This window comes from Serinus canaria, chromosome 19, assembly GCF_022539315.1.
Source record: "Serinus canaria isolate serCan28SL12 chromosome 19, serCan2020, whole genome shotgun sequence".
Lineage (NCBI taxonomy): Eukaryota > Metazoa > Chordata > Aves > Passeriformes > Fringillidae > Serinus > Serinus canaria.
In genome coordinates, this window is record NC_066332.1 from 2,532,496 (window position 1) to 2,548,083 (window position 15,588).

At 44.1% G+C, this 15,588-nt stretch overlaps 1 protein-coding gene and 1 long non-coding RNA gene across 4 annotated transcripts in view; both read right to left on the bottom strand.

The window, feature by feature from the left end:
* Positions 1 to 1,749: 1,749 nt before the first annotated feature.
* The window catches only part of VMP1 (vacuole membrane protein 1), a 59,948-nt gene continuing 46,109 nt past the window's right edge, over positions 1,750 to 15,588 (bottom strand). For all 3 annotated transcript variants that reach the window (XM_009094808.4, XM_030233754.2, XM_018919487.3), the window contains 3 exons: positions 13,599 to 13,660; positions 3,742 to 3,844; positions 1,750 to 2,574 (listed from right to left, as the gene is read on the bottom strand). In XM_009094808.4, the coding sequence (XP_009093056.1) occupies positions 2,431 to 2,574; positions 3,742 to 3,844; positions 13,599 to 13,660 (309 nt within the window). In that variant the 3' untranslated portion in view covers positions 1,750 to 2,430. The remainder of the gene's footprint in view (positions 2,575 to 3,741; positions 3,845 to 13,598; positions 13,661 to 15,588) is intronic.
* Positions 5,371 to 13,592, bottom strand: LOC127060265 (uncharacterized). The gene is made up of 2 exons (XR_007779076.1): positions 9,261 to 13,592; positions 5,371 to 9,216 (listed from the first exon to the last, which is right to left on the bottom strand). It is a non-coding gene; the product is annotated as an uncharacterized LOC127060265 (long non-coding RNA).

Below are 15,588 nucleotides of genomic sequence, written 5' to 3' on the forward strand. Positions count from 1 at the left end.
TATCTCCCAGACAGAAGCAGGTAGATTGATCACTTCCTTCTTTAAATAGTGTTAGAAAGCTTCAAAATAACAGCAGAGCTTATTGGAATGGACACATGGAAACACAAGCTGAAGAACAACAGATATATATATATATATATATATATTTTTCACACTATAAATATGTAAACATATTGAACCAAAAGTGGGGAAAAGTTTTCAGTTTTCCTTGTGGTTTTCCAGCAGAAAAGAGGCAGAATTATAAGGAGACCTCTAAAGCATTTAGGAATGTGCAGTTTATTGGCCCAGGCTCTAGGGAAAAGTTTTTTTTCTCTTTTAGTTATTGTTGCAGTGTCCTGATTCCAACCTGAGAACACACAGGGACCCCAGCACGGCATCAGTGCCATCCCCTCCCAGAAGTGTGAGAGGTTAATAAATACCTGTGTCCCCCAGGTGACAGATCTGGGGACCAAAAAGCTGCCACAAGGAGTGGGGAGAGCAGCCTAGGGCTGTCACCGATCCAGTGTCCCGAGTGATCCCTTACAAAGTGCAACACTGAGGGTCTGGAGGCTGGAAAGGTGAAGTTCCTAACACAGCTGTGGGGTTTGGAGTTGTACCAGAACAAGTTCTTGGTGACATTCCTGTCAAAGGCCATGTTCAGGACAAAAAATGGTAAATGTATTAAATACTGTTCACCTTTTACAAACCACCAGGAGCAGCTGAACAGCCTTTGTGCTCTGAACTCCCTCACACCAACAACTCCTGCTCTGGGACTGCAGACACTGGAACTGAACCTGTTGGAGCAGCCCCTGCAACCCCTCCCCACCTGCCTGGAGCTCCCAGCCAAGCCAAGAGAAAGGTGTACAAACCTCAGCCCCACCCAGGGGAGCTTCACCTTCACCTCTGTCCTGCAGGACTGGAGCTCACTGCCAGCCCAGGCACAGACAGATGTGCTGCTGCTGCTGCTGAATGGAAACAGCTGGGGATGGATGAGGAAGAGTCAGATGAGAGATACCAAAATGTCAGACAGCCTACCGACTGTTGTTGCCATGAGATCCAACAGTCAACATCAGTCTGATAAGCTATCCGACAGGATGGTACAGCCATGGCTCCAGCACAGCACAGCTCTCCAGCCTGCCTCACCTGGCCAAGGAGCAGCTCAGCTAAGCTGAGCTCCGGGCCACCTCCTGAGAATGCTCATGAGAAAGGCAAATTAATTCCTGGTGCTTACCCCCCTAGGATAAAAATGAAAAACAATTGTTCACAAGTGGTGAGAGCAACGCAGGTACAGCAGCAGTGGGACTGAGGCACTGAAGAGGGAAAAGAGCCATTTTAGTGTCAATTCTGTTCCTGGACATCTCAACTGGCACACGCTGATCATAACAAATCTGACTTGGAAAGCATGAGGGGAAAGGTTCTCTGCACCATTCCTGGGCAGACACAAAATCTGCTTTCAGCTGGAATCTGAACTCTTCCCCCTCTCTTCTCCTCCACTGCCCACAGTTCAGGGCTCAGGGGCAAACACCTGAGCAAAATTGAAGATAACCAATCTTGTTCTCTATTTCACCTACTTAAGCACTGACTGTGCTCCAAGCAAGGCACAGCCTTCCTTCCTCCCTTGGCTAAGCACAAAGTTCTGAAGAAAAAAGAACAAAAAAAGTACAAAACAAAAAAAGAACAAAGGGTTTGAGCACTATTAGTGCAGGAACATGCAGAGCATCCAAAAGTGAGAGAGGAAAAGAAACAGCTTAAAAAGACTGACACAAGAAATTCTGGAATGATCATAAGATGACTTTATAAAGTTTTTATCTTAACTTCATTCTAAATATACAGAATAAAAAATGTTGGCTTCAGCATTTTGACATCAACCATCTCTGCTAACATCATGAAGTTGGAGAGGGTGGCTTTTCCAGCGTGCAATGCAATGGGACACTGGGAATTCAGACAGAACAGCCTTACCATGAGGGACATGCAACAGTTTGTACCCGACCTGTACTCAGTTATTTACATTTTCATGGTCTTGAAACTTATGGAAAAAGCAAACCAGCCACCCTTCAAAAGAAAATGTTACCCTCAGGTGAGTCTGAAGTTAAATCAGGAGATGGGGAGTATTAAATCATCACTTTTGGAAGTAATTTGGATGGACAACATTTGTGCTAAACTCCATTGAACATCCCACTGCCCATCCTGTAAAACACAACCCAGACTGGTGAAGCATTCACCCCTTACCGTAAGGTTTACAAGTTTGTCAATGAAACAGTTGCTCTAATATCCAAATTACTTTCAAAATCAAACCAAAAAAAACCCCAAAACTTGTTAAGACTTGAAAATTGATGTTAAAAATTTTTTCCCCTTTTTGAATAATGCTCTTTTTTAAACATATGAAAAGTTGTGTCATTTCTCGTGTCTGCCAAAACCCATCCTGAGGGGTTTTTCCCATTTTTCCAAAACTCATTTGGTTTTTTCTTCTGAGTACATCTTCTGTTGCAGTCGCTTGGCATAGCTCTGGGCCATGGAGTTGATTATTGATAAGATAAAATAACAAACCATGACAATCACCAATTTTTCAAATATCCAGGATAGCCAGTTTTCCCCCTGAAGAGACAAAAGAAGGAGGAGGATAATAAAGATTAGGAGAGTTCTGGGTGAAAGGGAAAAGCCTGACCATGTCTTTATTCTGCAATTAATCCAATTAAAAGCAGGAACCAAGTGCGAGCTGACAGGATTCCTGCAGGTCTGACTTTAGTCCCTTGAAAGACAATGCAGGAGGGGCTGCCAAACCCACTGGCGGGCAGATGACGAGTCCCTGATCATTCCCAGTGCTCCCAAAGTGATTTATTATTCCCAGTATTGGGCTTCGTTAACAATTCCTGGAGCTCAGAATTAGCAGCCCCTGCCTGTCACTCCCTGCTCCTCGCAAAGAAACCGGGTCGTTGGTTAACAATGGGGTTTTTCCCCTGAATTGTCTTTTCTGGGTTATCTCCCCGTTAGGATCCCACTCTTTGGTGGCCCTGAAGTTCCCGGCCACTCGCAGCGTTTTATTCACGGGTATTTTAAGTTGTCCTTTTTGCCAAAGGAGGGCAGCAAAGCCCAGCTCAGCAATCTCCGCACTTTTATTTCCTGGTCCAGGCAGAGCCTCCCCAGCTCGGGCTCTTTTGTGGGAGCACACGGGCAAAGGGACCTTTCCAACAGCTGCGAGTTCTACACGTGAAATGCCAGTTGGATCCGTGGGTTTTATCTCAAAATGCCTCAGCAGCCTAAAGAATTTCATGTCAAAGCTGCTCTGTCCCACTGAAAATCCAGGGCAAGTTTTGAAAAAATTTTTAATACTTTTTTCTATATCAAAGAACACCTCTGCCCCATGTACCTGCCCCAACACTGTAATTTCTTTTCAAAGACTAAAGGCTTCTCTTATTTCTCTTACTGCCCACCGAGCCACAGATCCCACCGGCTTCTGAAGCATCGGTGCTGCCCAGTTTGTTACCGTTTCACGTGGAAGGGCAACTTTTTTCCTTAAATTTAACTTTCTAAAGAGTTAAATGCCGAGGCAAGACAAGCCACCGGTTTTGATTTAATCTTTAATTTTTTCTCCAAAGAACTTAAATCCCGTAGCACACAATATTTTTAACTCCCAGGTTGCTTTTAAAATGAGATTTTTATCTATTCCCTGGGTGAGTACAGATCTTTGAGAAACAGAATGGGGAGTTATGTTTGTAAAAACTACAAGTTTAAGGGAAGAGAGGGAGGCAAAGAGGGTCTTACCTGTGGCACAGCACTGTCGGATTTGTGGTGAAGTTTTATCCTCTGAGCTTCCAAATATTCTTGAAATGGCTTCTGAAGAGAAGGACCTATACTCGGAATAGCACTGATGGAAAGTTCATCCCAGAGAACAAGACAAAATAAAGGAGGAAAAAAAAAAACGAAAAAACATTTTTTTTTTTTAAACTTACCACTTTACCTAATCAGAACAAAGTTCAGGCTGAGCCACAGCTCAGCAGAGAACCCAAAGCTACTCGAGAAAACAGAAACCCATGAAATAAATCACATTTCATCTTTTGATCTGATACTTCGGGAGGGATGCATTTCCCCAGATCCTCAAAAAGTGCTTAAAAAGAAAAATCTTTCTGAGCGAGGCAGCGCTGGAAGAGAGGAGGAAGCCGAGAGCCGGAGCATTTCCTGGGAGGCAGCAGCGCCGAGAACCCAATGAATGACTTCGGAGAAGTCCCACATTTATCAGCGGCAGTTCCTGTAAGAACTGGTTTGAACCGATTAATGAGGAAATGACTGGGCCTTGTGTCATCCCTCGGTTAAAAAAGAAACTGCTCGCCCAGGCCTCGCCCCTCTGCCTCACGGAGCCGGCCCCTCTGCCCGGCCAAGTCCTTTTTAGGACAAGCCGTGCGTCATCCCGGCCCCGAAAGAATGCGGGAGCCATCCTGGAGCGCCTCCCCCGAGCCGGGATTAACAAAGGAACAAAGGAGAGGCTCCGAGCCTGAGCCCCGAGCCCTCAGCCCCGAGCGCTGCCCCGGCCCGGTCCCGGCTCTCCGGGCCCGCCCAAGGCCCCGCTCCTACAGCCGGGACAGCCCGGCCTGAGAACGGCAGCGCTCGGCTCTCGGCAGCCTCCAGCCTTCCCAGCAGCTTTTCCTTAAATCCTGCTTAGCAGTAGAGCCCAAACCGTGTAAGGATGGTCACAATCCTTCAAAATCTCTCCAAACGCAAATATAAATTGTAAATGATCAGCAGCAGCCCCACGGCCTGAGCTGTGTGGGGAGAGCATTGCCGAAGTTGGATCCACCCCATCCCAGCCCCAGCACGGGGCCGTTCACAACACTGACCACCTCAGTTGGAAAGAGAAGGGAGATTCTGACTTTTGTTTAATTTTAAAAAAATCACTGTGTTCTTCTACATTATTCAGCTCCCCAAATTCAAATATAAATCGTAAATGATCAGCAGCAGCTCCACGGTCTGAGCTGTGTGGGGAGAACATTGCCAAAGTTGGATCCACCCCATCCCAACCCCAGCACAGGGGCCGTTCCCACTACTGACCACTTCAACTGCAAAGAGAAGGGACATTTTGATTTTTGTTTCATTTTAACGAAATCTACATTATACATTATCATACACGTGGTCTTCTACATTAAAAAACCTCACCTGAATTTTGATTATTTAGTTTTATTTTATCCACTACTCCTGCTGCTCCTGCAGGGAGTGTTTAGTAAAACCCTTCAGACCCGAGGTACACCAGGAGCACTTCCAAGGAGTTGTAGAATTGCCCATCTCAAACCTTCCCCTCAGCCTCCTGATCTGACACCATATTCTCTTTTCCAGGCCGAAGCCCAATTAAAAAATAACAGCTTTCTAATTTTAGGAATTTATGAAAAGCACGAAACAAAGTGTCTCATTCTCCTCCAGTAAATCTATTTATTTCCTTCATGGCCGGGGGCAAAGGAGGTTTTTTGAACCCATTTCCCAGCAAAAGGTCGCTTCCCTCATGATTCACCGCGGGGTGAGGAAATTCTGTGCCCGGACTGGTAAAAATTCTGGGAAAAAAAAAAAAAAAACAACCAAAACCAACCCTGTGGTGCCCAAAGCACGTCCCTTATCCCTTATTTTATACAAGATGTGTCAATGTTCCAGAGGATTCCAATGATCCAGAGGTGCCTCAGCACTGCCCGTTCCTGGGACAAGCTCTCCCGGGGCCGTGGACGAGTCACGCCTGGAACATCGGCCACATTTTGAGGGTTCTTTTCTTTCTCACCCAATTCTTGGGAGGCCTGAGCAGCGACTGCAAGGTAATGGTTTACACTTTTGAACTCCTGCATGAGTATGAAATGAGGAATATTTAAATGGTGAGGGATCAATGATTAACAGGGCGGTGTTCGAATGACTCCGTTCCTCACCGAAAACTGAACTGGGTCAGTCTCCAAATCGAATTAAACACAGAACAAGGACATGAAACCCAAGAGCAGAGCCCTGAGGAGCTCCTGGTGCATCAAAACAATATTTCAAAAATTCTCTCACTAAATAATTCACTTTTTATTTCCTTTTTCTGGGCACGACTATTTGTTAAGTGCACAAAATTAATTTTATCAAAGCAATTTTGAAGAACTGTAAGATCCTAAATGCAAGGACCTCAGCTCCTATATTTGGTACATTTGTAAAGATTTTTAATTATGAAAAAAAAATGTGCACAGATTTAAATAAGGAGTGAAAAAAGGAGAGAAAAACCTAGAAAATAATGAAATTCTTGAAATCCCATCTCGGCAGCACAGAGTTGGTTACTGATGCTTTTTTGGAAAAAAAATAATTTAATTAAAAATCAAACCATTTCATCACCCACTTAGGTGCCACCTGATATCTAAAGGCATAATCTTACAAAAATCTTTAAAATAATTGAATTGGATTTAGGTGAGTTGTGTCCCTGCAAAGCTCACAAACCCAGCCCAGAGACCCCTGGGTGTGACCCGAGGAGGGGAGGGGGAATTGGGGATGAATTTGGTGGGATCCGGGTGGGACCGGGCAGGGCCACATTTGCATCACAATTCCTGCACTCAGCACCTCCAAAAACCCGCAAATTTCCCGGCACTGCTGCAGGAAGATGCTGGAAGATAAACTCGGAATAATCCAAGCCCAATTCCCGGTGCTCCTTCGGTAATCAAAGCCATCGGCTTTCAAACCCAGAATGTGGAAGGAGAAATTCCGATTCAGAAGTTGCTTTCATCCAGAAGTTGTTTTACAACAACTTAAATTAAATATTAAATTTTCGTTTGGATTAATCCTGAATCTTTGCTAAATTTTAATGTTTCACAGGGAGTTGAAACTGAGAACAGGCTCCTCAAAATTGGAGCAGCCTTTGCTAAACCTTAATTCACTAAAATTGTAACATTTTAGTCAAAACCATTATTTCTGTTCTAATACTACAACAGACACACCCATAAAAATTAAGATTCAGTGAAGAAGCACTCTTGGTGCCTGTTTTCAGAACAATTACCTGGTATTTGTAATTAAACAAATGCACTTTTTCATTTTTTTAAACTCAGTGCTACAATTTCTAGCCAAAAGACAAATTCTAAAGCTCTTTTTCCACTAAATAAAACAAAACTCCCTATCTGTTTGAAGCAGCAAATGACAGAAATTCAGCAAAGTTGCTCGAGGATTATTTTAAAAATTACACCAAGAACCTGCAGAGTCTGACTCCAAAAACTCCCAGTCCAGTTACAGCAAATCTGAGTTAAAATTTAATTAATTTGCTTCTCCAAGAACAACTGTCAGCAGTTGCACCTCAAATGCCTTTCACTGGTTGTTAAATGATTTTTGGGTAACTTTAAATCTTTTTCACAGAACCTTTGGAACTACAGAAAGATTTCTCTGCAGGGCACCAGGATGAAGCACCAACACCAGAGGAGAAAAAATTGTATTTTCCCTGAGCCAGCTTACAAAAAGTAGGAAGTTGTTTGATATTCCAGTCATCTGCATTTTTACTAATATTAAAAATATTAGTAAACCCTTATTTACAACGGTTTAATAATGATATTTGCATTTCTGAAGGGTATAATTTTCATCCTACAAGGTCTTTAGGAGCATGGGCTGCTCCTGAGTGACTGAGATCTCTCAGCCTGTGCTTTGAGAGGTTGGGAACACTCAGGGAATTAATTCCAGCTCTGCTAAATCCTCAAGTACAGCCTCTATCAAATGCTGTGTCAGTGTCATTGCACCAATATCTCACAACAAATCTGTGACACCATAAATAAGGATATTAAATTCCCATTTTATCAACTAAAATGGGATAAGTGGATATTTGTTCACTTTTCCAGGGAGAAATGTCAGAATTCGCAGGTGTTTAAAAAAAATTTTAAACAAGAAGCTGCCACTGTAGACTCAAATTTTGGGAACAAAACCATGGGATTTTTCAGGAGAGAAAATTTGAAAGTTTATGGAAGTTTCTGATTAATAACCCTGAGCTGTTCTCAAACTGATCCTGATGGAATTAAAAATGGAAATGAAAACCTCAGAGCAGCCAGCCCTGAGAGCAACTGGGATCCATCCCAGTGGGATGTCAGGAAACTGGGAGCACTGGGGAGGGTCACAAACATGGGAGTTAATATTTAATTTAATTTCATTTAATCACAGAAATTCTAACCTGGAGGGAAACCAGAGCCCCGTGGGGGAGCAGAAGGTGCAAACAAGGCTGGACACACCTGGGGAAGGTGATGCAATATTGAGTCAGGCTCCACTTTATGGATAATCCCTCCAATATTCACAGCCCTCAGCTTGGAAAATCCCTCTGACTCCTCACACTGGGGCAAACACCAGCAGGTTTTGCCCAGATTCAGCTTTTTGGGCTGAAAGAGCCAGAGAAAATCATCCTTTGGGACATGGCAGCAGAGTTCCAAATGAGGAGCACAGGGCAGAGCTGCCACAGGAGCAGCAAAGCCCTGGGGTTGGCAGTGCCCAAGGCCAGGGATTATCTGCTGCTGCTGCAGAAAAGGGAGGGAAGAGGCACTGAGGGATCCCACAAAGAAAGGGAACGTGCTGGGATGGGCTCCTCCCTGCCCGGACCTTCAGCTCTTTACATATTTCACTTTATTATGGATTATTGACAGCCAGGCCAGAGGGGAAGGAAAGGCTTTCACCTTCCCAGCACTGATGGAAAACATCACTGAACAATCCCACCAACACCGACTGTATGAGATTCCCACTCCTCCACTCCCCTGTGGGAACACAAGAAAAATCCATCCTGCAGCTCCAAAGCAATAAAACATTTAGGAACAGGCACTGGATTTGGGGATTTTAGTATTGAGGGTGTTTTAGCCACCTCTCCCTCAAAAATTTCACTCCAGCACGGTGCTATCAACTTCTTTGGAAGTCAAATAGTTTTAAAATCATTGCAAAACAGATTCCAGTGGAAATATTTTTATGCCACTGGCCAATTAGCAAAGCTGATTCATTTGCATAACGTGTCCCTTGTCTCAACAGGGCACCTTTCTCTCTCCTGTCAGCCCTCTGAGCCTTCAATGGTTAATTTTTTTCCAGACAGTGATCTAAACTGGCTCAACGGTTAGTATTTTAATGAGCTGTCATTTCCTGTGCTGATAAAGATTCTCACAGTATTTAAACCATCCACTTCCCCGAGGCTCCACCACCAGCAGGACCCTGCAGTGACTCACAGGGGCTCAGCCTGAGCCTGACTCAGCCCTGCGAGCTGGGCCTGCCCAAAACCTGGGTCAGGCTTAGGGAAACCTGGGGCTGGGGCTGCCCAAAACCTGGGTTAGGCTTAGGGAAACCTGGGGCTGGGGCTGCCCAAAACCTGGGTTAGGCTTAGGGAAACCTGGGGCTGGGGTGGCCCAAAACCTGGGTTAGGCTTAGGGAAACCTGGGGCTGGGGCTGCTCAAAACCTGAATCCTGGGAGCTGAGTCTGCCCAAAACCTGGTTTAGTTTTAAGGAAACCCAGGGCTGCCCAAAACTTGGATTAGGTTTAGGGAAACCTGAGGCTGCCCAAAACCTGGGTTAGGTTTAGGGAAACTTGGGGCTGCTCAAAACCTGAATCCTGAGAGTTGAGACTGCTCAAAACCTGAATCCTGAGAGCTGTGGCTGCCCAAAACCCGACTCCTGGGGCTCCCCAAAGCTGGACCCAGCTCCCTGTCCAGCCAAACCTGAGGAGCAAGCAGAGCCCCCAGCACCACCCCAGCCTCAGCTCAGCTCTGGGGCTGAGCTGTTCCCTGTGCCCAGAGCTCTGAAGGTGCAGAAAATAAATCTGGTTTCTGGTCAGGTTTAACAGGGAGGATTTGGGGTTAAAAGATTCATTTGCTTTCTGAGATGGGGGAAGGAAAGATCCTGGTGGAGGTTCCAAGGCTGAAATGGGCTCAGGTTTGCTGTGGTTCACCTGAGCCACGCTCCAGTGGCCAGGGCAGCCCAGGAGGCTCCAGGGCTTTCTTCCTTGGGACATTCTGTTACGTTCCATCAGTGCTTTCAAAATTAGGAATTGCAACATCTCTGACCTGCCCGTCCTCAGCTCTGCTCACTGCTGCTCTTTGGAACCAAACTTCTGCTTGCTTTTTAAAGATTCTTTTTTTAAAACTCAATTTAGGGAAAAAACCCTTGCTTATTCAGTTAAATCCTTCAAGCCTTTTGCAAATAAACTCTTTTAATTCTGTTGTGATCCACTGGCAGCCTTTCAACACCAAAGCTCCTCAAATTTCAGCCACATCTGTGTCCCTTTCAGGGCAATAAAGCCATTTTTGTGTGGAGCTGCTCTGCTGTGCTCAGGACACATCCCCCAGGTTTCTGATGTACCTGTGGCAGGGAGGCTGTTGAGTTTTCAACCAACAATGTCAAGGGGATTGGTTTAACCTTCCAAAATTGCTCCCAGGAGGTTGTGAGGCCACTGCCCAGCTCTTCCCACCCCAGGACAAGATTTCTGGTTGTCCCTTTATCACTTCTTGCCTTGTGTTCTAAAGAAATAACCTCAACCTGTACTGTAAATTATTTTTGACTAAAAAAACCCCAACAATCTTTAAGCAAACTTTCCAGTTACCTCAGTCACCATGATCTCATTTGTGCTTTTTTGGTGGAAGGAACACCACGCTCCCTTTACCAGCATCAACTGAGATTAAGCTGTAAGCAAAGAATTATGGCACAAGAAATAGCAGCAAACTGGTTTGTCCAGGCAAAGCTTCCAGTACCTGGGACCAAAGAACTGCTTTTCTTTCACTGTGCAATCACTCACAGGGCCCTGCAGAGCTGGGAAGGGGAGAAAGCTCCTCCACAAAAGCCACTGGGTATGGGACACTTGAGGAGCACTGATACTTTTGGGTGGGTTTCCCAGAGTTTGTTGGATTCTCAGAGGTAACACCCATGAGAAGGGACTTAAAAGTCAAAGTAGCAAAACCTCACTGGGTCCTGTTTTAACTCCAAATCTGTTTTTGAGTTTTTAGAACTAACAAGGCATCAGAGAGGCTGTGGCTGCCCCATCCCTGAAGTGTCCCAGGCTGGAGCAGTGGAAGGTGAGGGATGGGACTGGATGAGCTTTTGATCCTTCCCAACCCAAACCATTCTGGGATTGTCACTTAGGTAGGAATTCACTGCTTTTGCTGTAGGATCCAGCCCTGGGCCTGAGCATCTCTTGCAGGAAAAATCCCAGACACTCCAGGAGTTCATCATTAACCACAGCCAGAGGGAATCTGTGTGGGCAGGGTGGGATTGCTCCCTAAAAAAATGAAGATTTCTTTTTTCTTCCTGACCATTTCCCACCAGAATGGATGGCCACAGTTCAGTGGATGCTGTGTGCTTCCAGAACTACTTCTGCAGTCATTTTCTGGGAATTCTTAACCCACATTTAAAGCTGCCCCTTCCCAGAGAGCATCACCCTGCTCTGGAGCACTCTGCACAGTGGGACTTCACCAACAGCTGGAGGTAAAAAACAGGAACAGAAAGATGGAGGAGCCAAAAACCCCACAGCAGACAAGGGAATTGAATAAGAGTTGAATAAAATCAGCAATGAACCCTTGCTGAAGTGACAGAACACAGAACTCCTCCAGAGCATCTTCCCCCACCAAAGCCAGGGAGGTCCCTGGGGAGGGCAGGATCCTCTCCCACCTCTGAGGCACCAAAAACCACCAAAACACAGGAGCTGCTGGGACAGGCTGGAATTCCCAGCCCCAGGGAGCTCCAGCACCTCTGGAAATCCTCCTCAGCTTGGATTTCCACCTCACACCAACCCCACTTCTCAAACCCACTCATCTCCCTCATTCCCAACAAGGATTGTTGCCAAAAAATTCTACAAAAATTTTAAATTTTCTGTAAACAGCTTCTTAATTTCCTGCCACATTTTCTTTTCCACTTCCTTTTTTATTTAATGAATAGAAAAAGTATTTTAGGATCTGTTTGTAATGGAGCCCTAGACAAAACTGTAAAATCAAATTAAATGATATTAAATGCCTGGTTAAGGCAGGCTCAGTGAGGGACCCAGCAGCACCCAGTGACAATAAAAACAAGGTCTGCACATGAATCAGTTTTGCTTTTTTGACTAAAAATCCCAAAATTGTCAAGAAATTCTCCCTGGCTTATAAAATCAGATTTTCTCAGACTTTATCTCACAACTTAATCTTCTGTCTAGGTTCCATTTCTCCTGGCTATCAGTATGTTCATTATTTGCAGGTATTGGGCTCAGATATTTCCTATTGTTTAAGAGCAACAGCCCTGACAAAGAAAGTCTAAAAGTCATTGTGGTGGATAGAATTGGATTAAAATGAACTTACTGCCCATTAAACAGAGCTCTGCTTTAATTCAATAATGGGGCTTTTAGAGCAAGGTATTGTTTAACATGTTTGAGGCTCCCCTCGAACAGAAATTGATGAGGTAATGCTGGAGACAGCTTGAGAAAAGTCAAGGGTACCAGGACATTCCAAAAATCTCACTGTCTCCCAGGAACATTTTTTACCTCTGACATCAACCCTCCAATAAAACCCGAGTCCAGCAGAGCTCCTGTGAATGCACTCGAAGTAATTCAATGCAAAATTATCTCCAAGACAGATGAAGTAGGAAAAATCTACTGGGTTTGGCTCAGAGCATCCACAGGAGAGCAAATCCTTGGAAATGTACCTGAGCTAGGGGCAGATCAAACTGTCTGCAGTGATTGATGCTGAGAAAAACTCAGGATGCTCAAAAGAAACCACATTTCTCTCTCTCCCTCCCCTTTTTAAAATAATGTTCACAGCAACAAATTAATTTTGAGTTTTGGTAGAGAGCAGAAGATCAGGAATAATAAAGGCAGGATTTGTTTCATCAGTGAAATGCCCTGCAAGGTTCTTCTGACACTCCTTTTCTTTTTCAGCATCACTGCCTGGAGTTTTGGTTTAAAAGGAATTATTTCCAGACATTCCTCCCCTGAAACTTTTCTTGTGGTTTTTATGTGAAAATAGTTACTACACTTTGGGCAGCAAAATATCCATTTACCCCAGAGAAGAAACCTTGGAAAAGCAGGAACACCTCAACATTTATTGTATGGATTTATATTAGGATGGATTCATTTTAGTTTAAAAACACCCAAACCAAACCTTCTCAAAACCAGGACACTTTATCCATTTCTACAGAATTTAACAGAAAGGGGACCAAGCTCCACACACCAAATTTCTCATTCTGATTTTTTATGTGATTTGAGGTTGTAAATGTATGAGGTACTTCCAGTTAAGGAGGATGTTTATTGTCAACCTTGAACACTGTACAAAATCTCAGGTTTTTAACGTGGAACCACAGAATTCTCTGATTTTTTTTTTCTATAAATACAATTTTCTACAAACATTCTCATTTTTTACCATAGGATCCCACTACAGCACTGCAGAAAAGCCAGGGCAGGCACCCCATAAATGCAGGGATCTGGGATTGGAGGGGCTGAATTTTGAATTTTGGTTTGGGGTGAAGGTTCTGAGCTGATCCCATAACCCTGAGCCTCAGGGCCAGCAAAACCCAGCAGGGACTGTGGGGAGGAGCTGCAAGGAGAGCCCAACCCTGCTGGGGCCAAGCCTGGAGCAGAGCAGCCCCTGAGCACCCTGAGCTGCCTCCTGCAGTGTTCTCCCCTTGATGGGTGCAGCTGGTAATTAATTACTGAGCTGGGAATTACTCACCCGATGAGGGCCACCATCTGCTCCACGATGTGTTTGCTGAAGGTGATGATGACAAAGAGTTTCTGTGGAAGGACAAGAGCAGTCACACAAAGCCTGGAGCCACTTTGGGCTCCTTCCCCAGCAGCTCCTGCTCAGCTTTCCCCACCTCTCCTCTTTATTTTTCAGTATTTTCAATATTTCAATATTTTTTTCTCCCCAGAAAACAGGCAGGAGGAGAAACAAAAAGCTGTTCCCTTTCTGCCCCTGTTTGCTCACAGTTTGCATTTCTTGCTGTGTTTTTGCTGCCCATTCTCATCCTCCCCAAACTCCCATTCCCAGAAGCTCAAGGTCACTTTACTCCATCAACAATGTCTGAGTGGAAAAACAGCCAGAGAAATTCACAGCCCCTCACACAAACACATCACAGAGGGGAAAATAACCCTGATTCAGACAAAAACAGCAAAAAGAGAAAGAGCCTTTGGGCACCTGTGACAAAACAGAATAATCACAGTCCCTAATAATCCCAGTCCTAACCCTAATCCAGAATGTATCCTAAAACTCTTCTAAAACAACTTAGCAGAGCAATATTAAATGTGAAAATCTTTTCCCCTAATAAAAATCAAACCTGTACCCATGAAGCTGTAATTCCAAATATAATATTTAATCATATTAAAAACTACTAAACATATTAAAGGACAAGCTTCAAATACAATTTCAACCTTACAAGAAAAAAGTCCATGATTTATCCAATCAATTTTTACAAAACAGAACAACTCTTAATTTCCTACTAAGCACACTTATGAAAATCAGAATGCAAAAATGAAATGGAATTGACATCATTTGAGCCAGGTAATAGAAAAGGAGTCCCAGGATGGCCACTGCAGCAGTCACTCACTTCCTGTCTGAACATTGCATTAAAAGCCTTTTCCATGACTCTCACATTTCCTAAATTCCAAGTCCAGCCAGATCACTCAAAAAAATCAAGGCTATTGCACAAGGGTGTGCTTGAAAAAGAGAATTCTAAAAGCTGAGCCTATTACAAAATCATGATTTATCAACTGTACAAGGCACTGGCAAATGTTTTTTCACTTACATGGGATCTGAGTGTGGAGCACTATAAATTACACAGCAAACACTGTGGTAGCTGAACAAGGCAATTAAAATAATAAAAGGAATATTGATCTAATATTATTTCACTTTTCTGTGCTGCCAGGACACGTTTTAGCAAGACACAGATTTAAAAGCAGAAGAAAATTCAGCTAATACAAAAATAAGTGTGGAGAAAAAGCTGTTTTATCCCAAGAAATGGAAGAATTTCCAAATCTATTTATTGTTTTCTGCTTAAGCACTGAGCAAAATAAAACAACCATTTAAAAAATGATGGGAAGAACAGAGCTGGTGTTTAGGGCAAAATAAAGGTTTTAAAGCAGCTTGATGAGGCTGTAACATGAAATATTTTTTTTACTAAAAGTTTCTGCTGTTTTGATGGGAGTCACAGCAGAGATTTCCAAACAACAGAGGCAGAGGCACTGCAAAAACCCAAACTCAGCTGAAAACATCCCAAACACAGACTGAGCTCCAGCCCTGACCACACCAGCAAATCCCCCAGGGAATCCAAACTCCAGCTCTCCTCGGAGCAGGGTGATGCAGTTCCAAGAGAATTCCACATTTTGTGCAAACAACTGCACTGTCAAACTCAGCACATCTGACCTGGGACACCAAAACTGCAGCAAATGCACCCAAAGTGGGCTGGCCCAGCCCAGGGCTCACTGGGGTTTTCTCAGCGAGCTAAAAAGGGCATTTCAAAGTGCAAAGGAGGGTTTGGTACCAGAAAGGAGTTCACTGCTGGAGCCCTGGCAGTCTGGTAAAGGCTCTAGGTAAATACTTTGGCTAACCACCAATTTCCTGAGTGGGGTCAGCAGCTATAAATTACTCACTTGCCTCAGTTTGGAGCAGCCCAGCAGCTCCTTTATTGTAAATCCCTTGCACCAAATTAATTTCCATTACTTCA